Source organism: Hemiscyllium ocellatum, chromosome 39, assembly GCF_020745735.1.
Source record: "Hemiscyllium ocellatum isolate sHemOce1 chromosome 39, sHemOce1.pat.X.cur, whole genome shotgun sequence".
Classification (NCBI taxonomy): domain Eukaryota; kingdom Metazoa; phylum Chordata; class Chondrichthyes; order Orectolobiformes; family Hemiscylliidae; genus Hemiscyllium; species Hemiscyllium ocellatum.
In genome coordinates, this window is record NC_083439.1 from 36,698,289 (window position 1) to 36,725,310 (window position 27,022).

The following is a 27,022-nucleotide window of genomic DNA, read 5'->3' on the forward strand; positions in this document are numbered from 1 at the left end:
AAAGGTCATGGTCACTATTTTTTGGACAAAACAATTCTAAGACACATGGGGGATGATTACAGCATAAAGAAAGTATTCTGATAGAATCCGATCACATAAATCCACTGGAACAAAGCAGCAAGTGAGGTCAGGTTGATGGGACAGGACAATACATTGAGATACTCATGCCCTGCGTCACCAAGTTTATGTTTTATTTTCCTGAATGTCCCATTACGTCCTACCACCAAGATACATTTGAGCCTGGACTGTTAACATTTCTTGCTAGAATGATAAAGTCATACAGGGCTACAGCACAGAAAAAGGGCATTTGGCCTAATCTGTCCAATCTCTCTTCATAACTAAAACTTTCCAGCCCAGGCAACTTCCTGGTAAATCTCCTCTGCACCCTGTCCAGTGCAATCACAGCCCTCCAGAACTGCACACAATTGTTTTATACAGTTCCAGCATAACCTCCCTGTTCTGAAACTCTATACTTTGGCTAATAAAATCAAGTATCCCATATGCCTTCTTACATACTTTATTTACCCGTTTCCCTATTTTAAATAATTGGACATGCACACAAAGTTCCCTCTGATCCTTATTGGTTCTCAGGGTCCTACTGTTCATCATGTCTTCTCTTGCCCTGTTTGTCCTGCCTAAGTACATCAACTCCCATTTATCTGGATTGAATTCCATTTGTCACTGATCCGCCCATCTGACCAGTCCATCCATATTCTCTTTTTATCTAAGGCTTTCCTCCTCACTATTTACCATCCCATCAATTTTCATATCATCTGTAAACTTACTTACCAGCCCTCCTACATACAACTCTAAATTGTTTAGATATATCACAAACAGCAAGGGCCACACATTGATCCTTACAGATCCCCGCTGGACACAGTCTACCAGTCACAAAAACACCCTCAACTACCTCCCTCAGCAAATTCTGGATCCATTAGCCAATTGCCTTGAATTCAATGGGTTGCTAGCTTTCCTATGAGTCTCCCATGCAGGACTTTATCAAAAGCCTTGCTAAAGTCCAAGTAGACCATGTCAAATGCAGTGTCCTAATCTACACAGCTGGTCACCTCTTCAAAAAATTCAGTCAAGGTGGTCAGACATTACTTGTCCTTAACAAACCATGCTGACTGTTTTTGATTAATCCTGGCCTCTCCAAGTGCAAATTAATTCTATCCCTTGGAATTGCTTCCAATAGATTTCCCACCACTGACATGAAACTGACCGACTTGTAGTTTTCTGTTTTATCCCTTACTTCACTCTTGAATAATGGTACCACAAAGGTAGCCTTCCAGTCCTCCGGCACCTCTTCTGTGGCCAGATAGGAATTGACAAGTATTGCCAGCAGTCCTGCTATTTCATTCCTTGCCTCACTCAACAACCTGGAATACATTTCTCCACAGCCTGGAGATTTATCTACTTTTAAGCTTCCTGGTTCACTCAGGACTTTTTGGAGTAGAGTAGGATGGCTTTTTATTTGTTATTTTTACCATATACAACTGTTATAGTAAAAATGAGATAGCATTCCTTCAGGACCAAGGTGCTACATGGACAGCACAAACTACACAATCGTATGCAGTAAAAAGTGCATAAGAAAAGCAATTCACACAAGTTATAATGTAATAGAAGAATGATAAATAATAGACATTTTCTAGTAGCAATTTGACGTTGTGCAAAGATTTTCAGATGGGAAAGAGTTTGATCACACTACTTTAGGGAGCCTGTTGACTTGGAGAAAGAAGCTGTTGCATAGTCTGGCTGTGAGAGATCGAATGCTCCAGATGGCAGGAGGGACAAGAGTTTGAGTGAGGGGTGTGCGGGGTCTTCCACAATGCTCTTAGCCTTTCGGATGCAGCGTGTGGTGTAAATGTCAGTAATGGAGGGAAGAGAGACCCCAATGATCTTCTCGGCTCTCCTCACTATCCATTGGAGTGTCTTACAATCCAAGATGGTGCAAATCCCGAACCAGGCAGTGATGCAGCAGCTCAGGGTACTCTCAATGAACTCTCTGTAGACTGTGGTGAGGATGGGGGGGCGGTAGGCTTTCCTCAGCATGTGTAGAAAGTAGTGACGCTGCTGGGCATTCTTGGCTGTGCAGCTGGTGTTGAGGGACCAGGTGAGATTCTCTGCCAGGTGTACGCGAAGAAATTTGGTGCTTTTCATGATCTCCACGGGTGAGCCGTCGATGTCCAGCAGACAGTGGTCACTCTGTGCCCATCGTGAAGTCAACAACTATCTCTTTCGTCTTGTCCACAGGTTGTTGGCTCTGCACCTGTCAGCTGCTGCAGCTCCTCTCTGTATGCCAACTTGTCGTTCCTGCTGATGAGACCCATTACAGTCGTATCATCAGCAAACTCAATGATATGATTTGAGCTGTGGTGTGTCAGCAGGTGAACAGCAGTGGACTGAGCACACAGCCCTGGGGGAGGGGCCCCCATGCTCAGTGTGACGGTGTTGGAGATGCTGTTCCCAATCCAGACTGACTGAGATCTCCCAGTCAGGAAGTCTAGGATCCAGTTACAAATGGAGGTATTTAGGCCCCGCAGACTCAGCTTCCAATCAGATGCTGATGAATGATAGACTTCAGATCTGCATTGAACACTATGTCAGTAATCTGACCTAAGTGCCCTTCTTCTCCAGGTGGGTGAGGGCCCAGATGGAGGATGATGGAAATGGCATCATCTGTTGGGTCAATATGTGAACAGCAGGGTGTCCAGTGGAGGTGGGGGACGGGGCACAAGGTCTTTCTATGCCTCATCACGAACCTCTCGAAGCACTTCATGATGATGGCTGCAACTGGGCAGTGGTCATTGACTCAGGTTAATGAAGACTTGTTCATCATGGGGACAATGGGGGTACCGGCCTTGAAGCACATTGGAACTATGGCACTGCTCAGGGAGGTGTTGCAGATGTCAGTGAGAACATCCACCAGTACGTCAGAGCATCCTCTGAGCATTCTGCCAGAGATGTTATCTGGTCCAGCAGCTTTAGTGGGTCGACTCTGCATCGAGTTTTCCTCACATTGGCCACAGTAAGACACACCACCTGGTGATTGGGACTGGGGTGGGGAGGGGAGGTGGACTTTGCTGCCAAGTCATTTCATGCCTCAAACCCGTACATAGAAGTTGTTCATCTGGGAGGGAGGCATCACCAGCTCAAGCAGGCGATGCTGTTCTGTGGTTGGTGATGACCTGGATGCCCTTCCACATGCTCCATGCATTGCCGCTGTCCTGAAAGTGGCTGTGTATTCTCTATGTGTGTGCACGCTTTGCCTCTTTGATGGCCCGGGTCAGGTTGGCCCTCACTGTTGTTAGGGCCACCTTGTCACCTGCTCTGAAGGTAGAATCACAGGGCTTCAGCAGCGTAAACACCTTTGTGATCATCCACAGCTTCTGGTTGGGGTGAGAAGTGGTGGTTTTGGACACAGTGACGTCATCAATACACTTGCTAATGTAGCAAGTCCCTGACACCGTGTTCTCCTCTAAGTTGATGGAATCACCATCAGTTGCTGCCTTCCTGAACATGCGCCAGTCAGTGTGCTCAAAACAAGCTTGAAGAGCAGAAATGGCTCCTGCCGGCCAGGTTTCCACCTGCTTCTGAACCGGTTTGATACGAGTGATGAGCGGTCTATATAACAGAGAGGTGGTCTGAGGGAGGCAAGGTGGGGCCGGAACTCTGCCCTGGATGCGTTGGGGATGTTCGAATAAACCAGATCCAGCGTGTTCTCCCCTCTCGTTGCAAAGTGCTGATGGAACTTAGGGAGCACGGCCTTGAGATTCTCATGAAATATCCAGCAACAATAAACAATAAACACCCGTCAAGGTGTGCATTCTGCAATCCGCTAATAGCTCTATAGAGTTTACAGAGTGCCTCCTTAGTATTAGCACTGGGAGGAATATACACCCATATTACTGCATGGATGACTATAAAGATGGTGTGAATTCCCATGGCAAAAATGGTCAGCATCTAACACTCGCAGACTCCACCATTGATGAGCAGTAACTGGAGACTAGCATGGAGTCCTTGCTGGAAGTCCCCCCACCCTAAGCCTTACTACATGGAGCTGCATTTCTGTCGGCATGAAACAAGGCAAGTCCGTCTAGCTGGATGGCGGTGCCTGGAACTCTGTCGCTGAGCCACACTTCCATGAAAACAAGGATGAGCAGTCTCTGAACTTACAATGAGGTATCTGCTGCTGTCATGTGCTGTCCAGTTTGTTGTCCAGGGAGCAGACATTGGACAGCAAGGTGGCTGGGAGTCTGTCTGTGCTAATTTCTTAAAGTATTTAACAGTCCTTTTCCCTGATAATTTACACTTCCACGTCTCCCCTCTCACTTGTGGACACTGACACAATTTTCATTTAGAGATGTACCTGTGTGCTCTGACTCCATGGACACTGTGTTCCTTAACAGCCTGGCTATCCTTTTATTCTAATGCACTTGTAAAATAACTTTAGATTTTCCCTGATTTCACCTGCCATTATCCTTTCATGCCCCTTTTTGCCCTCCTCCTTTCCTTTTTAAGTATCCACTTGCACATTCTGTCCTCCACCAGGACTTCTGCCATAAGCTTCCTTTTTTCTCCTTATCAAATCCTGTGTACCTCTTGACATCCACAGTTCACTGGATTTGTTGGTCCCACCCTTTATCTTTATTAGAACATCTTTATTTCAAGGGTCCATTCTTTTATATTATTCTTTTATGTGTTGCAAGATTTTCCAGCTAGTCCAATACTTTTTATTCATCACGAGCAGCCTTTGGGAAGCTGCTTGAACCACTGTGGCTATGTGCTGTAGGTATATCAGTAATACTGTTAGGATGGAAGTTTCAGGATTTTGAACAAGTGTGAACAGCAATATAGTTCCAAATCAGGAGGGTGTGGGGCTTGGAGGGAACTCACAAGTCGTGGTGTTTCCATATACCGGCTGCTCTCATCCTTCTGTTTGGTAAAGACATGGGAGATACTGTTGAAGAAGCGTGGGCAAGTTGCTGTTGTGCACCTTGTAAATGCTACAAACCACTGCTCTGGGTGAAGGACAGCATAAATGCTGAAGATGGTGAATTGTGCCAAACAAATGGGCACCTGGATAGTGTCGGGAATTTTGATTGCTAGTGGAGCCGCTTTCAGTCAGGTATGTGGACAGCATTTCATCACACACCTGATTTGTGTATAGTAGATTGTGGACAGGCTTTTGGGAGTCAGGAGGTGAAGGATTCCTAGTTTCGACCTGCCCTTATAAATACTGCAAGTTTATGGCTGGTCTAGTTCAGTTTCAATTACTTGTACCCTCTAGGATGTTGATAGTGGGGAATGCAGCGATGGTAATGCCACTGAATTTTAAGGAGAGATGGTTGAATGTTAAGGAGAGCTGGCTGTATTCTCTTGAGATAATACTTGCCTAGTACAAATGCTACTTGCCACTTGTCAGTTCATAGAATCATAGAATCCCTACAGTGTGGAAACAGGCCCTTTGGCCTAACAAGTCCACACTGGCCTACCATAGAGTAACCCAGACCCTATGTCCCCTACCCTATTATCCTATACTAATCCCTGACCTACACATCCCCGAACACTCCTGGAAATTTAGCATGGCTAATTCCTGTAACTGCACATCCGGCTCAAGCCTAGTTTTTGACCAGATCTTATTGCATTTGAAAACGGACTGCTTCAGTATCAAAGGAGTAGGGAATGGTGCTCAACATTGTGCAGTTCTCAGAAAACATCCCAGATTTGACCTTATGATGGAGGGAAGGCCACTAATGAAACAGCTGAGGATTGTTGGACCTAGGACACAACCCTGAAGAACTTGTGCAGCAATGTTTGGGACTGAAAAGACTGACCTCCAACAACCAAACCATATTCCTTTGAAAACAGTATGATCCAAACCAGTAGAGAGGTTTCTCCTGATTCTCACCAAATCCAATTTTGCTTCTTAGTGTTACATTCAGTCAAATTTTTGTTTGATATTAGAGCAGTCACTCTTACCTCCCCTTTAAGTTCAGCTCTTTTGTCCATGTTTGGACCAACGCTGCAATAAAGTCGCATTGAGTGGCTGATTGTATAGGAAGTAAGGCACTGTCAACAACCCCTGCTACTACTTTGCTGATGATTGAGAGCAGACTCATGGGGTGCTGGGTGGCAAGGTTCAACTTGTCCTGCTTTTTGTGGACAAGAAATTCCTGGGCAGTTTTCCAGATTGCTGCATGGATGCCGGTGAAACTATCCTATTTAAATTCTGGTACAGAACATAGGATGAGTAGGATAAATGTTAATTTCCAGGACATGTACTCTGTAGGACAAAAATTTTAAAAATAAAGGAAGTCTCAGCTCATGAGCCACATAGTATCTTTTGTAAATTGAAAAGCACGTTGAAATTAAGAATGTAAATTAGTAATCATTTGTGGGAAACAAAGTGAAAGAATTGTCAATCGTAGAACAGGCAGACCAATTACAGTTTCATTGATTTGATTTAGTGTCACATGTACCTAAGCACAGTGAAAAGTTTAATGTTTTGCTTTGCGTGCAGTACAGATAGATCATAACATACAAAGATCGTAGGGTGATTGTGATTGAACAGAGCGAGAAGTACAAAGTTACGGCTGCAAAGGAGATACACAAAAAGCAAGATCAACATGAGAGGTCCACTCAGAAGTCTAATAATAGGAGGGGAGAAGCTGTTCTTGAACCTGTCAGTACATTTTGTATCTTCTGTCTGATGGAAGAGGTTAGCAGAGATTAGAACCGGGCTGGAAAGGTTCATTGATGATAATGGCTGCCTTTCTGAGGCAGTTAGAAGCCTAGATGGGGACAAGGGGTTGGAGGTTGGCTTACTTGATGGTATGAGCTGTGTTCATAACTTTTGTTATGGACAGTTGCTGGACCAAACCATGATGCATCCAGATAGAATGCTTTCTAGTGTGCATTAATAAATATTGATGGGACATGAATGGACGTGCTGAATTTCCTCAGTGTAAACTAATGAAATAGTAATACATACAGATGCAGAATAACAACAGAAATAAAAGCAGAGCTCCAGTCTCAGAGTGAAAAGAAAAACATACATGAGAATGAACTGTACAAATGGAACTGCAGATGAAGAACAAGTGTTAATTGGAGAGCAGGGACGATGACACAATTGTAGAGTGGGTTTTCATTCAGTGAAACCCAAATCCTATGGAAACAGGCCATAACTTGGGTACAAACATAAATATTGAGCCGTGACTTAATTCAAATTTTCAATAACAGGAAGAAAGTGGTTTTTATTGAGGCTTATCATGAACTGTAATGTAGGGCTCTGTATACTGTGGACTGTTCCCATAGATACAAATGACATAAGCCTCAACTGCAGATGAAGGACCATCAGCTTGGTGAAAGAAGCTCTCTGGGTTGCCTGCAATGTGCTGGTCTTGCAGTGTAAAGAGCTGTTGAGGACAGAGTGTGGAAGACTGACACATTCTAAGGTCCAAGGCAATGTGCTAAGGAATATGCTAAAATATGCAGCAACTACTGAAAAGCCTCAGTGAGGAAAGGCCACAGCCTAAAGCCTCTTGTCACAGTACTCACTGGAAATTGTGTAAAACCCCTTTATTGCGGGCATCAGAGAATGTTCATTATAAATATTTTAAAAATAGTAATTTTTACAAAAAATAGATGTTAATAATAAGCATTATTAGGCAATGTACTGTATGGAAAGAAACTGATCTATGTTGTGGTTTATGTATTAACAACATTGAACTACTACACTTGTATTGTATTTGTATAATATTTAAGACAAAAGTGGACTTCTCAAAAATAATTATACGAAGTAAGGGGCACCTCAGTGGCAAGGCCATTCCAGCATTTCTACCCTTTTGTGTTTCCGGAGGGGGGGGGTGTGGGGGGTGGACCTGGAAGGGAAAAGTCAATGAAGTAGCACTTGAAAAGCAGTAAAGGATGAAATCATAGTTACAGCAAAACTAGTCCTTTTGGTTAGTCAATGGGTACTGTTAAACATCCAAAGTCATTCACTTCTTATTAACCTATGAGAAAATGTAGTAAGTATGCATTTTAAGCTTCAAAAATGCAGATGCGAACAGATTTGTTATAAACAAATGTAAAATACAGTACATTCCAGCTGGAAACAGGAAATCTTATAGTCTCCAGAATTTAGCTTATAATATTCAGCGTCGGTCGTCAGACAATTTTCTATAACTATATAACTATATAAATCAAGTTCAAAGACACTGCTTAGAGCATTTAAAGTGAGAGGATGCTTCAACAGTCCATTCTTTGCTACTTAGAAGAGCCACTTGAATTTCTACAATCTCATTTTTGTGCAAAATAAATTATGGATAAAAAAAAATCAATCTACTTGTCTGACCACCTGTGATGGTCACTCTACCCAGTGCCAGGTGATGATTGTCATAACCCACACTGCTGTATGGTGATGGGCTGGACCCCCAGTCCTGCGTGGTGATGATCACAATCACCAGCAAATCATTTGTGTCTTTACTTGACATTGCTATGACCTACTGCCCTGCATCCTTTTACCCTCTAATCTCTCCTGTCTGCTACCCAATCATAGAGTCTCCTTTTTATTCCTTGGCCTACTCCGCCTTTTCCTGTCTTGTACATAAACTACTCCAAACATTCTCAGATCTGATAAAAGATTGTCAATGTTAGCTTTGTTCCTCTCATCTTAGATCTGGTAGACAAATTGAACAATGTGTAATATTTTCTATTTTTATCGCATTATGAATAAAACTATTCTCATGTAAGTCACTAAAAAAAAAATTGATTACAATGCGTATGATTAAAAGAGTTTAAATATATTCCACAAAGAGAAGCAAGATGGCGGCAGAGTAAGATGCTCCTACCAGAACTCCTCTGCTTCACCTGTTGTTTTTCTTTTCTTTTCCCCTTTTATAGAGTCAGAGATATACAGCATGGAAACAACTTGTTCATATCCCAACCCAATCTACTCCCACTTGCCAGCACCCGGCCCATATCCCTCCAAATCCTTCCTATTCATATACCCATCCGGATGCCTTTTAAATGTTGCAATTCTACCAGCCTCCACCACTTCCTCTAGCACCTCATTCCATACCTCTACCACGCTCTGCATGCCCTGTAAGTCTCTTTTATATCTTTCTCCTCTCACCCTTTAGTTCTGGACTCCAGCCTCCCCAGGGAAAATACTTTGGTTATTTATCCTATCCATGCCCCTCATGATTTTATAAACCTCTATAAGGTCACCTCTCAGCCTCCGATGCTCCATGGAAAACAGCTATAGTCTATTCAACTTCTCTCTAGAGCTCAAATCCTTCAACCCTGGCAACATCCTTATAAATCTCTTCTGAACCCTGTCAAATTTCACAACATCTTTCCAGTAGAAAAGAGGCCAGAATCGCTCGCAATATTCCAACAGTGGCCTAATCAATGTCCTGTGCAGCCGCAACATGACCTCCTAACTCCTGTACTCAATACTCTGACCAATAAAGGAAAGCATACCAAACGCCTTCTTCACTATCCTATCTATCTGTGACTCCACTTTCAAGGAGCTATGAACCCGCACTCCAAGGTCTCTTTGTTCAGCAACACTCCCTAGGACCTTACCATTAAGTGTATAAGTCCTGCTAAGATTTGCTTTCCCAAAATGCAGCACCTTGCATTTATCTGAATTAAACTCCATCTGCCACTTCTCAGCCCACTGGCCCATCTGATCATGATCCTGTTGTATCTGAGAGAACTTCTTCGCTGTCCACTACACCTCCAATTTTGGTGTCATCTGCAAACTTACTAATTATAACTCATATGCTCACATCCAAATCATTTATATAAATGATGAGAAGTAGTGGACCCAGCATCTTTTCTTTTTCTCTCCCCACATGCCTGAGGGTGGATCCTTGTGCAACGGCAGGAGTGGACAGCGAGTCCCAGAACAGCGCGGGCAGCAAGTCCTGCTGCAGCAGCACGAGAAGAAAGGGAATCCCAGTACAGGGCAGGCAGCGAGTCCCAGGACAACACGGGGAGCAAGTCCTGGAGCAGTGGCAGGAGTGAACAGCGAGTCCTGGAGCACCGTGAAGAGCAGCGGCCTGAGAGTAGCGCGGTCAGCGGGACCCAATGCAGTAAGGGGGTAGCGAGCCCAGGAACAGTGAGGGGGACAGCGAGCCCAGGAACGGTGAGGGGGACAGTGAGCCCAGGAACGGTGAGGGGGACAGTGAGCCCAGGAACGGTGAGGGATACAGTGAGCCCAGGAACGGTGAGGGGGACAGTGAGCCCAGGAACGGTGAGGGGGACAGTGAGCCCAGGAACAGTGAGGGGGACAGTGAGCCTAGGAACAGTGTGGGGGCAGTGAGCCCAGGAACAGTGAGGGGGGCAGTGAGCCCAGGAACAGTGAGGGGGACAGTGAGCCCAGGAGCGGCGCGGGGGCGGTGAGCCCAGGAACAGTGTGGGGGACAGTGAGCCCAGGAACAGTGAGGGGGGCAGAGAGCCCAGGAACAGTGTGGGGGACAGTGAGCCCAGGAGCGGCGCGGGGGCGGTGAGCCCAGGAACAGTGAGGGGGGCAGTGAGCCCAGGAACAGTGTGGGGGACAGTGAGTCCAGGAACGGTGCATAGGCAGCAAGCCCAGGAATAGTGAGGGGGACAGTGAGCCCAGGAACAGTGAGGGGGGCGGTGAGCCCAGGAACAGTGAGGGGGGCAGTGAGCCCAGGAACAGTGAGGGGGACAGTGAGCCCAGGAACAGTGAGGGGGACAGTGAGCCCAGGAACAGTGAGGGGGACAGTGAGCCCAGGAACAGTGAGGGGGACAGTGAGCCCAGGAACAGTGAGGGGGGCAGTGAGCCCAGGAACAGTGAGGGGGACAGTGAGCCCAGGAACAGTGAGGGGGGCAGTGAGCCCAGGAACAGTGTGGGGGACAGTGAGCCCAGGAACAGTGAGGGGGACAGTGAGCCCAGGAACAGTGAGGGGGGCAGTGAGCCCAGGAACAGTGAGGGGGCAGTGAGTCCTGAAGCAGTGTCGTGGGAAGCAGCCCCAAAGCAGCGTGGGCAGCAAGTCCCAGAGCAGCACATGGTCAGCGAATGCCAGATTAACATGAGGGCTGCAAGTTCTGGAGCAGTGCGCAGGCAGCGAGTCCTCAGTGGAGTCCGGCGCAGGTGAGGCAGTCCTGGAACTTACCTGGGAGCAGCTGAGTGCCAGTATGGAGTGGACTGGAGGCTTGGAGTGGAGCAGGAATGGCTGATGGACTGGAGTCTGGGGTCTGCCGCAGGCGGTGAGGTCATGTGTGGGGACCCTGTGCTGAGCTGCTCCAACAGTGTCTTAGTTCTAACTTTTTTTTAAACACTAAATTGATACAACTACTTTTTATTTCTCTTTTGCATCCAAAATTTGTACCTCGATCCTTGTAGCTGAGATGGTGCAGACATTGTAAAAGCTATCACTGTACTTCTACAATGGAGAACACGTAGTTTAGTTTATACGATTCTAAGTTGACTACATCAAAACAAAACATACCACTTAATTACAGACACTTACTTTACATTGGTGTTGGTGCAGATAATATATTCAATTTCATCAGAATAGGGATTCTGAAAAGTAAAACTGCTTGTCCTTATCCACAACCAATCTCTGCTTTTTGTTCGGAAACGGTACATCACTGACAGCACCTGCCCTTTCAATTTCACAACCTTGAGAAAAGAAAACAATTATTACATATATGCAGTTTATTCCAAGATAAATGGATATGAACTAATGGACAATGCAGAATATGAACTTAGACAAAAACGTATGACTGAGATTACATGGACTTTGCTTGTACAATACCCTGCTTTGGAATCAGTAGGCATATTGAAATCAGTTCCTCTCCTGCCATCCCAGGAAACAATTTGGTAAACCCTCACTGCCCTCCCTATATAGCAAAGATATTCTTCCTCAGAGAAGGAGACCAAAACAGCATACACTATTCCAGGTGTAGCCTCAACAATGACCTGTATAAATGCAGCAAGATATCCTTGTACCTGTACTCGAGTCCTGTTGCCATGAAGATCAATATATGGCTTGTCAACTTGACTACCTGCTGCACCTACTCCCTCACTTTCAGCAATTGGTACACAAGGACATACATGCCCCTCTCAATTTATAGCCATTTAAGTAATAGTCCAAGATGTAGATGGACAACTAATTATGTATTGAACAATCCTGGGTTGGAGACTTCTTGTAACTGATCTTCCTTTAGAAAGTGTGCTTATTTGGGTGACTGTAAGGATGGGATTAGAATTTTGAGTATGATGCCCCCTCAAATAGTCAGTTTGTATTCACTATCTGAACTTCACATGAATGATGATTATGTAGGAAAATTGGTGTCTATAGGAAAACAACACATACGGACCAAATACTGAACTATAGAAACAATCATCCCAGCACCCACAAACGGAGCTATGTTAGAACATTACTTCAATGAGCCAACACACACGGCAACACAGAGGAATTATGCAGAGCAGAGGAAAATCACACATACAGCGTATTCAAAAAGAATGGGTACCCAATGAACACAGTCCACCGATTTCTCAGCAACAAAACAAACAAGCAGACAAAACCCGCCCAGAAACACTAGCCACTCTCCCCTACATCAAAGACATCTCAGAAATGACTGAAAATGTTTTGCAGGAAAAGCGCAGCAGGTCAGGCAGCATCCAGAGAGCAGGAGAATCGATGTTTCGGGCATGAGCCCTTCTTCAGGCATTGTCCTGAAGAAGGGCTCATGCCCGAAACGTCGATTCTCCTGCTCTTTGGATGCTGCCCAACCTGCTTCGCTTTTCCAGCAACACATTTTCAGCTCTGATCTCCAGCATCTGCAGTCCTCACTTTCTCCTCTCAGAAATGACTGCTAGACTACTCAGACCTTTTGGCATCATGGTAGCCCACAAACCCACCGACACACTAAAACAGCAGCTAATGAACTTGAAAGACCCTATACAGACAAGCAAACTGAACTTTATTTATAAAATACCTTAGAAGAACTGTAACAAACATTGCATTGGACAAATGGGCAGAAAATCAGCCACCAGGATACATGAACATTAACTAGCCACAACAGGCATGACCCTCTCTGACGAGTATCCTTACATACAGATGAGGAAGGACACCACATCGACTGGGACAATACATCCATCCTAAAACAAGCCAAACGGAGACGTGCATGAGAATTCCTAGAAGCATAGCATTCCAACCGGAACTTTATCAACAAACACATTGACTTGGATCCCATCTACCACCCTCTGAGAAAAAGAACAGGAGATGACATCATCACCCCAAGGAATCCTAAACACACAAATAGAAAGTGGGCCATAACACGAGCGCTTCACAAGAAGCTCACTGATGATGTTACTTAGTAGGGCGATGAAAAATCTGAAAGCGAACTTTCCAACTCAGCGAGCAAGCTTACATCCAGAACCTCAACTTGAGCTACAAATCTTCTCAAAACACGTAGGAAAACTGCTAGATGTATCAATAAAAGGTTTAGAGTTTCATATGTACGAAAATTTACACAAAAAATGAGTTGCAAGTTTTGATTTGGACTTGCAATCACTCTTTGGATTCCTCTGGACATCATATTAAACTACAGGACTTTCAATTGTTGGGAAGCCCCTCCAAAAGTTGGTACTGGCCTTGGAGACAGTTTACAAAATCCTTTGTATTTTCGAGTGACCTTGATACAATTAAATGTCTTTTCCACTGTTGAGTCTGTTATCTCAGGAGTGATGAACTGCCTTGTAAACCTGTCATTTGGGCATGTAGGTGTATGCCTTCCCATGATAAACAGCACTCCCTTTCCTATTCCTGTGTTTTCCATTGTATGATATTGTAGTTTTGTGTTAGCCATGTTTGCATTACCTTCGCCCGCTCTAATGTGGTGAGGACACTCATTTGTTTTGCTTGCTAAAGGGCTTATCAGTGATTGGCTGGCTGGCTTATGGTGCAGAATGATGCCATAATGCAGCTTCAATTCTGCACCAGTTGAGATCAGCATGAAGGCCCTATCTTCTCCAAGTCATCCCTTGCTTGAAGTGTGGTGACCTCAGGTTAAACTACTAGTCATCTCCGTCTAATGAGAAAGCAGCCTGTAGTCCTCTGGGACTATGGCAACTTCACATACATGGTTTAACTTAAGCTAACCATGAGTCTTTCTGTTGCTGATCAGAAAGTGCCAGATACCAGGTAATCCACAGTTGAACACGTTGAATGGTAAATAAAGGGCTTAGCACGTTATATCACCAGTCTTTCTGGACAACAGACAATAGGTACAGGTGTAGGCCATTCTGCCCTTCGAGCCTGTAGCACTATTCAATATGATCATGGCTGATCATCCTTAATCAGTATCCTGTTCCTGCCTTATCTCCATAACCCTTGATTCCACTATCCTTGAGAGCTCTATCCAACTCTTTCTTAAATGAATCCAGAGACTGGGCCTCCACTGCACTCTGGGGCAGAGCATTCTACACAGCCACCACTCTCTGGGTGAAGAGGTTTATCCTCATCTCTGTCCTAAATGGTCTACCCTGTATTTTTAAGCTGTGTCCTCTGGTTCGGCACTGTTTCCTGTTGCCAGAGTGTCCAATCCTTTATTAATCTTATATGTCTCAACCAGATCCCCTCTCAGTCTTCTAAACTCAAGGGTATACAAGCCCAGTCACTCCAGTCTTTCAGCGTAAGGTAGTCCCGCCATTCCAGAAATTGGCCTTGTGAACCTATACTGCGCTCTCTCAATAGCCAGAATGTCTTTCCTCAAATTTGGAGACCAGAACTGCACACAGTACTCCAGGTGTGGTCTCACCAGGGCCCTGTACAGCTGCAGAAGAACCTCTATGCTTCTATACTCAATCCCTCTTGTTATGAAGGCCAGCCATGCTATTAGCCTTCTTCACTACCTGCTATACCTGCATGCTTACCTTCATTAACTGGTGTACAAGAACACCCAGATCTCTTTGGACTGCCCCTTTACCTAAATTGATTCATTTAGATAGTAATCTGCCTTCCTGTTCTTGCCACCAAAGTGGATAACCATACATTTATCCACATTAAACTGCATCTGCCCACTCACCTCACCTGTCCAGGTCACCCTGTAATCTCCTAACATCCTCACATTTCACCCTGCCACCCAGCTTAGTATCATCAGCAAATTTGCTAATATTACTACTAATACCATCTTCTATATCATTATAATGTAAAAAGCTGCGGTCCCAGCACTGATCCCTGCGGTACTCCACTGGCCACTGCCTGCCATTCCGAAATGGAGCCGTTTATCACTACTCTTTGTTTACTGTCAGCCAACCAACTTTCAATCCAAGTTAGTACTTTGCCCCCAATACCATGCGCCCAAATTTTGCTCACTAACCTCCTAAGTGGGAATTTATCAAAAGCTTTCTGAAAGTCCAAGTAAACTACATCTACAGGATCTCCCTCGTCCACCTTCAGAGTTACATCCTCAAAAAATTCCAGAAGATTCATCAAGCATGATTTCCCCTTCATAAATTCATGCTGACTCTGACCTATCCTGTTACTACTAGCCAGATGTGTCGTAATTTCGTTCTTTATAATAGATTCCAGCATCTTTCCCACTACTGAGGTCAGACTAACTGGTCTATAATTTCCTGCTTTCTCTCTCCCACCTTTTTTAAAAACTGGTACAACATTAGCCACCCTCCAATTCGCAGGAACTGATCCCGAATCTATCGAACTCTGGAAAATAATCAACGCATCCACGATTTCTCGAGCCACCTCCTTCAGTAACCTGGGATGTAGACCATCAGGCCCCAGGGACTTATCAACTTTCAAACCTAACAGTCTCTCCAACACCAATTCCTAGAAAATATAAATTCCCTTCAGTTCAGGTCCTTCAGCCATTGTTACCTCAGGGAGATTGCTTGTGTCTTCCCCAGTGAACATAGGTCTGAAGTACCAATTCAATTCTTCTGCCATTTCTTTGTTCCCTGTAATATATCCTCCTGTTTCTGTCTTCAAGGGCCCAATTTTAGTCTTTACCATTTTTTTGCCTTTCACATACCTAAAAAGCTTTTACTATCCTCCTTCATATTTTTGGCCAGTTTACCTTCGTACCTCATTTTTCCTCTGCGTATGTCCTTCTTAGTAATCCTCTGTTGTTCTTTAAAAACTTCCCAGTCCTCCGTTTTCCCACTTATCTTTGCTATGTTATACTTTTTCTCTTTTAACTTTATATGTTTCTTAACTTCCCTCATCAGTCATGGCCACCCATGCCTCCTCCTAGGATCTATCTTCCTTTTTGGAATGAACTGATCCTGCATCTTCTGCATTATACCCAGAAATATCTGCCATTGTTCCTCCACTGTCATCCCTGCTAAGGCATTGAACCATTGAACTTTGGCCAGCTCCTCCCTCTTAGCTCCCTTTATTCAACAGAAATATTGTCACTTCCGATTGTACCCTCTCCCTCTCAAATTGCAAATTGAAGCTTATTGTATTATGGTCACTACTTCCCAATGGCTCCTTCACTTCGAGGTCCCTGACCAATTCTGGTTCGTTGCACAATACCAGATCCAGAATTGCCTTCTCCCTGGTAGGCTCCAGCACCAGCTGTTCTAAACATTCATCTTGGAGGTACTCCATAAAGTCTCTTTCTTGAGGTCCAATACCATCCTGATTCTCCCAGTCTACCTGCAAGTTGAAATCCCCCATAATAACTGTAGTAACATCTTTGCAACAGGCCAATTTCAGCTCCTGATTGAACTTCCATCCGACATCCAGACTACTGGAGCAACCTGAAAAAAAATTATTGCAACTAAAAAGGCTAGTGATGACTGCATAGATTCAGATCGAAAGCACAACAGTCATCCCAACAGTGACAGACAGGGAAAAAAAGATTCTAATCCGTCCTACTTGTTCCATATGGTAATGACTTTCCTGATATATACACTCTTCACCCAGTTCACGTGTGTGGCCACTGGAAGAGAAAACCAGACCGAAAATTCAAACTTAATTTTGGGTGAAACATTTGAAAAATTTAACTATGGTTCCACGATGTGATTAAACCTCGTCCAGGAAGTTGCTTTGGCCTCGGTAATTGCTAAAATACCAAGTTTTTGTTTGGAGGTGATCTTCCCCCTAGCCAGAATGAGGTCCTGTCTCACTTTCAGGAGAAAGTGGGGACTGCAGATGCTGGAGATGAGAGCTGAAAATGTGTTGCTGGAAAAGCGCAGCAGGTCAGACAGCATCCAAGGGACAGGAGATTCGACGTTTCGAGCATAAGCCCTTCTTCAGGAATGAGGAAAGTGTGTCCAGCAGGGTAAGATAAAAGGTAGGTAGGAGGGACTTGGGAGAGGGGCGTTGGAGATGCGATAGGTGGAAGGAGGTCAAGGTGAGGGTGATAGGCCGGAATAGGGTGGGGGCAGAGAGTTCAGGAAGAAGATTGCAGGTTAGGAAGGCAGTGCTGAGTTCGAGGGATTTGACTGAGACAAGGTGGTGGGAGGGGAAATGAGGAAACTGGAGAAATCTGAGTTCATCCCTTGTGGTTGGAGGGTTCCTAGGCAGAAGATGAGGCGCTCTTCCTCCAACCGTTGTGTTGTTATGGTCTGGCGATGGAGGAGTCCAAGGACCTGCATGTCCTTGGTGGAGTGGGAGGGGAAGTTGAAGTGTTGAGCCACGGGGTAGTTGAGTTGGTTGGTCGGGGTGTCCCATAGGTGTTCTCTGAAGCGTTCCCCAAGTAGGCGGCCTGTCTTCCCAATATAGAGGAGGCCACATCGGGTGCAGAGGATGCAATAGATGATGTGTGTGGAGGTGCAGGTGAATTTGTGGTGGATATGGAAGGATCCCTTGGGGCCTTGGTGAGAGGTAAGGGAGGAGGTGTGGGCGCAAGTTTTGCATTTCTTGCGGTTGCAGGGAGTGGAGGTTGGGTTGGTGGGGGATGTGGACCTGATGAGGAAGTCACGGAGGGAGTGGTCTTTTCGGAACGCTGATAGGGGAGGGGAGGGAAATATATCCCTAGTGGTGGGGTCCGTTTGGAGGTGGCGGAAATGACGGCGGATGATGCGCTGTATATGGAGGTTGGTGGGGTGGAAGGTGAGAACCAGTGGGGTTCTGTCTTGGTGGCGGTTGGAGGGGCGGGGCTCAAGGGCGGAGGAGCGGGAAGTGGAGGAGATGTGGTGGAGGGCATTGTCATCATTGCAGATACTCCCAGGAACAAAGAGAGATCGAGTCTGTTAGAATTTTATTCACTGGAGTCTGGAAGAATGAGGAAGGATCCCATAGAAACTTTGGTTGTAGGAAGGATGTTTCCAATGGTGAAAGAGCCAAGAACCAGGAGTTGTAGTTTAAGGATAAGGGATACATGCTTTAGGACTGAGATCAGGATAAATTTCATCACCCAGAAAGTGGTGAGTCTGTGGAACTTACTAATATAGGAAGTGGCTGAGGCCAAAACATTATGTGTTTTCAAGGAGGAGGTAGATATTGTTCTTGTGGCTCAAGGGATATGGAAGGGCGAGTGTAGGATCAGCCACGGTCATATTGAATAGTGGAGCGGTTCAAGGGGTAAATGGCCTTCTTCTTGCTTCTATATTTGAACGATTGTTGCACAATGTCAGCAGTATTTGCAATTCCCCACAAGCTGAAACAGTCCTTTACCACTTGCAGCAGGACCTGGATAACATCTAGACTTGAGCTGCTAAGTGACAAATCACACTTGCATCACACTTGTGCCAGGCAATGACTACTTCTCTAACATGCGAGAATTTAACTATTGCTGCTTGGCATTACTATTGGTAAATAACCCACTGCTAACATCCTGGAGGTTATCATTGACCGGACCTGAACTGGACCGGCCACACAAATGCCATGCTCCAACAGTTGATCAAAAATTCTGTACTAAGTAACTCGCATTGTGTCTCCCAAGTGCCAGTCTACCACTTTGAGGTGTATGTCAAGAGTATGATAGAATGTTCTTTCATTGTCAGGATGAGGGCAGCTCCATCAACACTCAAGAAGTTCGACATCATCCAGGACAAAGCAGCTCACAAGAGTCACCCCATCTAATTCATTTGCTCCACCACCACACACAGTGACAGCAGCAGGAGTATTACCATCCATAGTGCACTGCAACAACTCATGTAGGCTCTTTAGACAGCATCTTTCAATCCCGTGACTTCTATCACCAGAGGAGCACAGTCAGCAAATGCATCTCCAACAAGCTCCACTCAAAACTACACATCATTCTGACTTTGAAATATATCACAGTCCTTCAGTGTATTCTGGACTCTACCATCCACTAGGTATAGGCTTTTTTCCCCTTCAAGTCCCTGCTAAATCTCCTGTCTTTAACCTCACAATTCTGCTGCCTCGATATTGGCAATTCAGCTTAGAGGAACAATTGCTTTGTATTCACCCTATTCATGCCCCTCAATTTTGTACACATCTATGAGGTCACCCCTCCACCCCACCCCCAACCTTCTCTGCTCCAGAGAAGATAAAAATGACAAGCATAGAGTTACAGAGATGTACAGCATGGAAACAGATCCTTTGTTCCAACTTGTCCATGCCGACCAGATAACCTAAATTAATCTAGTTCTATTTGCCGGCATTTGCCCCATATCCCTCTAAGCCCTTCCTATTCATATACCTAGCCAGATGACTTTTAAATGTTGAAATTGTACCAGCGCCCACCACTTCCTCTTGCAGCTCATTCCATACACGCACCAGCCGCTGCATGAAAAGTTGCCCCTTATGTCACTTTTAAATCTTTCCTCTCTCACCTTAAACCTATACTGTCTAGTTCTGGACTCCCCCAACCTGGGGTAAAGACCATATCTATCCAACCTCACTTCATGGCGAAAGTGCTCCAACCCAAGTAACATCCTGTTGTGTCTCCTCTGCACCCCTCCCTCCAGAGCAATTACATCCTTCCTATCATGTAGTGACTAGAACTGCACACACTACTCCAGCTACAGGCTACCAAAGTCCTGTACAGCTCTAACATAAACTCTCTGTTCTATAGTCTATGCTGCAACTGATAATTGCATGTGCCCTGTTTGCCTTCTTAAGAGGGTTGGTTAGCTCAGTTGGCTAGATAGCTGGTTTGCAATGCAGAGTGATGCCAACAGCAGTGGTTCCGTTCCTGCACTGGCAGAGGTTATCATGATGGACTTTCCTTTTCAGCCACTCCCTCTCCTGAGGCAAGAGGACCACCAAACCACTCGCAATCATTCCTGTCAAAGGAAACAGTAGGATGATGACAACTTTCTCCTTCCTTCAATTTTTCCATAGGTATGTCAGGAATAAAAGGATGACTAGGGTAGGTATCGGTCCAGTCAAGGATAGTAGTGGGAAGTTGTGCGTGGAGGCGGAGGAGATTGGAGAGACACTAAATCAATACTTTTCGTCAGTATTCACTCAGGAACAGGACACTGTTGCTGATGTGAATATTGAGTCACAAGTGATTAGAATGGATGGCCTTGAGGTATGTAGGGAAGAGGTCTGGGGAATACTGGAAAGGATGAAAATAGATAAGTCCCCTGGGCCTGATGGCATTTATCCTAGGATCCTCTGGGAAGCAAGGGAGGAGATAGTGGAGCCATTGGCCTTGATTTTTATGTCGTCGTTGTCTACAGGAATAGTGCCAGAAGACTGGAGGATAGCGAATGTGGTCCTCTTGTTCAAGAAGGGGAGTAGGGATAGCCCTAGTAACTATAGGCCAGTGAGTCTCACTTCTGTTGTGGGCAAAGTCTTAGAGAGAATTGTTAGGGATAGGATTTATGAACATCTGGATAGGAATAATGTGATCAAGGATAGTCAGCATGGTTTTGTGAAGGGCAGGTCGTGCCTCACAAACCTTATTGAGTTCTTTGAGAAGGTGACCAAGGAGGTGGACGAGGGTAAAGCAGTAGATGTGGTGTATATGGATTTCAGCAAGGCGTTTGATAAGGTACCCCATGGCAGGCTAATGCAAAAACTACGGAGGTATGACATTGAGGGTGCATTAGAGGTTTGGATTAGGAATTGGCTGGCTGGAAGGAGACAGAGGGTAGTAGTTGATGGTATAGGTTCATCTTGGAGTGCAGTTATTAGCGGTGTTCCACAAGGATCTGTTTTGGGACCATTGCTGTTTGTCATTTTTATAAATGACCTAGAGGAGGGGCTTGAAAGCTGGGTGAGCAAGTTTGCGGATAACACGAAAGTTGGTGGAGTTGTGGACAGCGAAGAAGGATGTGGCAGGTTACAGCGGGATATAGATAAGTTGCAGAGCTGGGCAGAAAGGTGGCAAATGGAGTTCAATGTAGCTAAGTGTGAAGTCATTCATTTTGGTACTAGTAACTAGAAGATAGCTTACTGGGCTAATGGTAGGCTACTTGGCAGTGTGGATGAGCAGAGGGATCTTGGTGTCCATGTACACAGATCTCTGAAAGTTGCCACCCAGGTAAATAGTGCTGTGAAGAAGGCATATGGTGTACTGGGCTTTATTGGTAGAGGAATTGAGTTCCGGAGTCCTGAGGTCATGTTGCAGTTGTATAAGACTCTGGTGAGGCCTCATCTGGAGTAGTGTGTGCAGTTTTGGTTGCCATACTATAGGAAGGATGTGGAAGCATTGGAACAAGTGCACAGGAGGTTTACCAGGATGTTGCCTGGCATGGTAGGAAGATCGTATGAGGAAAGGCTGAGGCACTTGGGGCTGTTCTCATTGGAGAAAAGAAGGTTTAGGGGAGATTTGATAGAGGTGTACAAGATGATTATGGGTTTAGATAGGGTTGACAGTGAGAACCTTTTTCCGCTAATGGAGTCAGCTGTTACTAGGGGACACAGCTTTAAATTAAGGGGTGGTAGGTACAGGACAGATGTTAGGGGTAGATTCTTTACTCAGCGGGTTGTGAGTTCATGGAATGCCCTGCCAGTAGCAGTGGTGGACTCTCCCTCTTTATGGTCATTTAAAGCGGGCATTGAATAAGCATATGGAGGTTATTGGGCTAGTGTAGGTTAGGTAGGCTTCGGTCGGCGCAACATCGAGGGCCGAAGGGCCTGTACTGCGCTGTATTTTTCTATGTTCTATGTTAATTACCCTATTAACCCACTCCGTGGCCAAGCACCTCAAGATCGCTCTGCTCCAATGAGTGTACTTGTATCTTGCCTTTCATTGAGTACTAGGAGAAAGTGAGGACTGCAGATGCTGGAGATCAGAGCTGAAAATGCGTTGCTGGAAAAGCGCAGCAGGTCAGGCAGCATCCAAGGAGCAGGAGAATCGACATTTTGGGCATGAGCCCTTCTTCAGGAATGATTATTGAGTACTCCCATGTCTTTTTACTGCATGTACTAGAAATAATTCAGACAGATGCCAAAGCTTGTGCCCTAAGGAGGCCAGTGTACCTGCCTTCAAACTCAATCTTGCAATATCACCATCCATGCAGATGACCTTACATGAATGTATGGAAAGGCTGATTTTAAACATTAGACAATTGAGTACATGAGTAACACATGATACCATCACATTCCACAATGGAAGGAATGGGAATTGCCAGAATAGCTGTATCAACAACCTCTGTGACTCAGGAACTTTGCACAGCACAGCACTATTTCAAAATACATATGGGTTTTGTTAGACAATAACAACCATTACTGTAAACAACCTTCTGTGGTTTAACAGAGACATTGCAATTATGTTTGGAACAGATTTTAATATCAGTCTGCTTAAAAAAACTTAAACCAGCAAACTTTTCCTATCCTGATCTATTGCATCCGTTGCTCCCAATGTGGTCTTCTATATACTGGGGAGACCAAACACTGACTTGGGGATGGGTTCATGCAGTGTCTGCGTTCTGCATGTATCAATCAACCCAGCCTTCCGGTTGCCATCCATTTTAATGCCCCCTCCCACTCCCTCAGCAACATGTCCATTCTTTGCATCCTCCACTGTCAGACTGAGGCTAAATGTAAACTGTAGGAACACTCGATATTTCGAATGGAGTCCTTACAGCCCAATGGCCTCAATACTAACTTCACCAACTTCAAAATCCCTTCACCACCAGCCTTATCCCATGTCTAGGCCCCCCTCCTCCTGATCTAACCTGTCCATCTTCCCATTCAACTATCCATTCCACCCTTCTCACTGACCAATAACAACAACCCCTATCCACCTATCACTAGCCCTAACCCCCTCCCCCTCCATGGGCTTTCGGTGAAAACATTGACTTTCCTGCTCCTTGGATGTTAGCTCACCTGCTGTGCATTTCTAGCTCCACATCTATAGATATTTCCTAATGACAGGAAATTGTGATAGTCACTATTGTGACGTAAAATGTGGGCTTCATATCTAATTTTAATACTATTTATAGTAAGTTTGGATTTCTGGTTTGAGTTCGTACCTGGTAGGTTTCTATGCACCTGAAATTGACACTTAACTATAGCGTAGTGATTTCTTTTAAGACAGTGTTTGAAGACTGGCTTTAGAGTGAATGGGATTGTGTGTATCACTAATTAAATTTTTCATTTATTTTAGATTGTTGTGTGACCTGTCAAAGTAAATACTGGTGCCTTGAGAATTGAAAGAGATTTCTGGACGTTTTTTTAAGTTGATGGGTCACACCCATTGCTTAGATTCGGAGACTTTTCAGTTTCAATTTTTACTGTAAGTGGTGCATTCCTGTGAAGTCGTTGGAATAAGATGGCTGTATAGAACAAAACGTGCTCCTGAGAAGTGTAGGATATATAGGAAACTATGCTACCTTAATGTGAGGATTTTGAGTTAGCCCCAAACCAGATGTGTTCTGATAAAACCTTAAGATATACTTAAAGCTGAGTACAATGAAGCACAGGTGTATGATGAATCCACAAAAATGCCATCTGCAATTTCAGTCGAATCGTGAAGTCATAAGTGACTTAAGCATCCGAGATGTTAGAAACAGGACTTTGGGTGTGAATGCTGTATAAGTGGTGTTTTCTGTATTGTACCAGGCTGTGTTTTTCAATATAAAAGCAGGTGGCTTCTTTTCCATTTATGAAGGAGTGTTTACTAATAGGATTCTACTTTTACTGTTTGTTTAAAAATATTTGAATTTGTATTCCAAGTGGTTTATTTATTTTATCTTAATTTCCTTTTTTCAAAAACTTGTGTTTTATTGTTAAAGCAGAAGCTGCAGCATAGACCGCCTATATTTCAGCATGAGACCACTTCCAAAAAACAAAATGAATCAAAATATAATCCATCAAGACTGACTCCTGTCTGGGACTTGACGTCTCCAGTAACAACATCAGGTGGGATCATCCGTTAGAAATACTGCTGCCATCACAACGACTGCCCGAGACACCAGGGGCAGTACTTTTGCCTCAGAGGCAGGACATACAATCTGGATCTGTTTTTGTGCCAGAAACCCAAGTCTGGTGGGAAACTATCCAAAATCTAAAATTTTGGGACATGAGCACTTACCTAGAGCAAAGATGGGATTTCTGCACAATTAAAGTTAGTTAGAGTAGAAGTGGATCCCAGACACTAAAGCCAGCCATGACAGAGGCTGGTAGTTGTTTTGAAGGGGAGCATTTGAGGCAAAACTTGCACTGCACCAAAGAGAGACAGTATGTCATGGAAAGGAGAAAGTGAGGACTGCAGATCCTGGAGATCAGAGTCAAAAAGTGTGGCGCTCGAAAAGCACAGCGGCAGGCAGCATCTGAGGAGCAGAAGAATCAATGTTTTTGAGCATAAGGTCTTCATCAGGAATGTGGTGGGGAGAGGGGGAAGGTAGCTTGGAATGTGATAGGTAGAGGCAGGCGGGGGGTGATGGTGATAGCTCAGAGCAGAGTGTGGAGCAGATAGGTGGGAAGGAAGATAGACAGGTAGGACAGTTCAAGAGGGTGGTGCCGAGTTGGAGGATTGGATCAGGGATGAAGTGGGGATCAGGGGAAATGAGGAATCTGGTGAAATAGACGTTGATGCCATGTAGTTGGACAGTCCCAAGACAGAAGATGAGGTGTTCTTCCTCAAGGTGTCGGGTGGCCAAGATTTGGTGGTGGAGAAGGCCCAGGACTTGTACGTCCTTGGTGGAGTGAAAGGAGCAGTTGAAGTGTTCAGCCACACGGCAGTGGGATTGTTTAGTACTTGTGTCCCAGAAATATTCTCTGAAATATTCCACAAGTTGGTGTCCTGTCTCTACAATGTGGAGGAGACCACATCGAGAACAACATACACAGTACATGAGGTATTTGGACATGCAGAAAAATCTCTGCCAGATGTAGAAGGTTCCTTTGGAGCCTTGGAAGGAGGTGTGGGTGCCTCCTGCGGTGGCAAGGGAAGGTACCGGGAGTGCAGGGTGGGTTGGTGGGGCAGCATGGACCTAATGAGGGATTTGCAAAGGGAATGATCTCTGTAGAGTGCTGATAGGGGTGGGGAGGAAAATATCTCTCTGGTGGATGGGTCTGTCTCTACATGGCGGAAATGGCAGAGAATGATGCATTGTATCTGGAGACTGGTGGGGTGGAAGGTGAGGACACAGGGTGTTCCATCCTTGCTGCATTTGGAAGGTTAGGGTTCAAGGTGGAGGTGCAGGAAGTGGAGGAGTTGCGCTGGAGGGCATTGTTGACCACGTGGGAGGGCAATTGCAGTCCTCGAAATAGGAGGCCATCTGGGATGTTCTGGATTAATTGCTCCTCCTGGGAATGGAAACAGTGGTGGTGAAGGAATTGGGAGTAAGGGATAGCGTTTTTACAGGACTGGAGGTGGAAAGAGATGTAGTCCAGGTAGTTGTGGGAGTCAGTGGGTTTGATGTAGATGTCCATGTTGAGTCCGTCGCCAGAAATCAGTTTGTATCCGTAAGATCCCCTTCCCAAAGTTTGGCACAAGGAGGCCAACTGCCACACAGCAAGACGTATGACTTGAGAGGTGCTTTAAAAAAAGTCAGCACCTCAGGTAACAACACTGCAGCATTATCAAATTAATAGCCAAGTAAGGAGAGATTAGGACAGATACACAAAAGGTGGTCCAAGAAATTAGTTTTCTTCAAGGAGTGAAAGAAAAAAAAAATAGGGTTGATTGAAGAAGAAATTCCAGAGCTTGGAACTAAACAGTTAAAACCAAGAGTGTGATGCTGGAAAAGCACAGCCAGTCAGGCAGCATCTGAGCAGCAGGAAAGTCAACGTTTCGGGAAAAAGTCATTCATCAGGAATGAGGCTAGGAGCCTCGGGGCTGGAGGGATAAATGGGAGACGGGTGGGGCTGGGGAGAAGGTAGCTGAGAGTTCAATAGGTGGATGGAGGTGGCAGTTCAGAGAGGAGGGTGGAGTGGATAGGTGGGAAGAAAGATGGACAGATGGGACAGGTGATGAGGATGGTGCTGAGCTGGAAGGTTGGAACTGGGGTATGGTGGGGGAGGGGGAATGAGGAAACTGGTGAAATCCACATTGATGCCATGAGGTTGGAGGGTCCCGAGGTGGAAGATGAGGGGTTCTTCCCCCAGGCATCTGGTGGTAAGGGAGTGGCAATGGAGGAGGCCCAGGACCTGCATGTCCTCGGCAGAGTAGCAGGGGGAGTTGAAGCTTTCGGCCATGGGTCGGTGGGGTTGGTTGGTGCGGGTGTCCCAGAGCTATTCTCTGATGCGCTCTGTAAGTAGGCATCTTGCTTCCCCAATGTAGAGGGGACCGCATCGGGAGCAACAAATACAATAAATGACATGTACAGGCAAAACTTTGACGGGTGTGGATGGCTCCTTTGGGGCCTTGGACGGAGAGGAGGGAGGAGGTATGGGCGCAGGTTTTGCAATTCCTGTGGTGGCAGGGGAAGGTGCTGGGAGGGAGGATGGGTTGCCAGGGGGCTTACAAAGTAGTTGTGGAGAGAACGGACATTATGGAAAGCAGGTAGGGGTGGGGAGGGAAACATATATCTGGTGGTAGGGCCCGTTTGAAGTTGGTGGAAATGACGGAGTTGAAGCTAAACAGTTAAAGTACAGCCGCCAATGTTGGAACAATGAGAGTTTGCAATGTACAGGAGCAGAATTAGAGGACTGGAGAGAGACTGCCAGGATTGAAGAAAGCTACAGAGATGTGAGGGAGA

General features: G+C 45.3%; 1 protein-coding gene across 7 annotated transcripts in view; it reads right to left on the bottom strand.

Moving 5' to 3' along the window:
* The window catches only part of arnt2 (aryl-hydrocarbon receptor nuclear translocator 2), a 464,688-nt gene that overhangs the window by 153,510 nt on the left and 284,156 nt on the right, over positions 1–27,022 (bottom strand). For all 7 annotated transcript variants that reach the window (XM_060853234.1, XM_060853235.1, XM_060853233.1 and 4 more), the window contains one exon: positions 11,508–11,659. In XM_060853234.1, the coding sequence (XP_060709217.1) occupies positions 11,508–11,659 (152 nt within the window). The remainder of the gene's footprint in view (positions 1–11,507; positions 11,660–27,022) is intronic.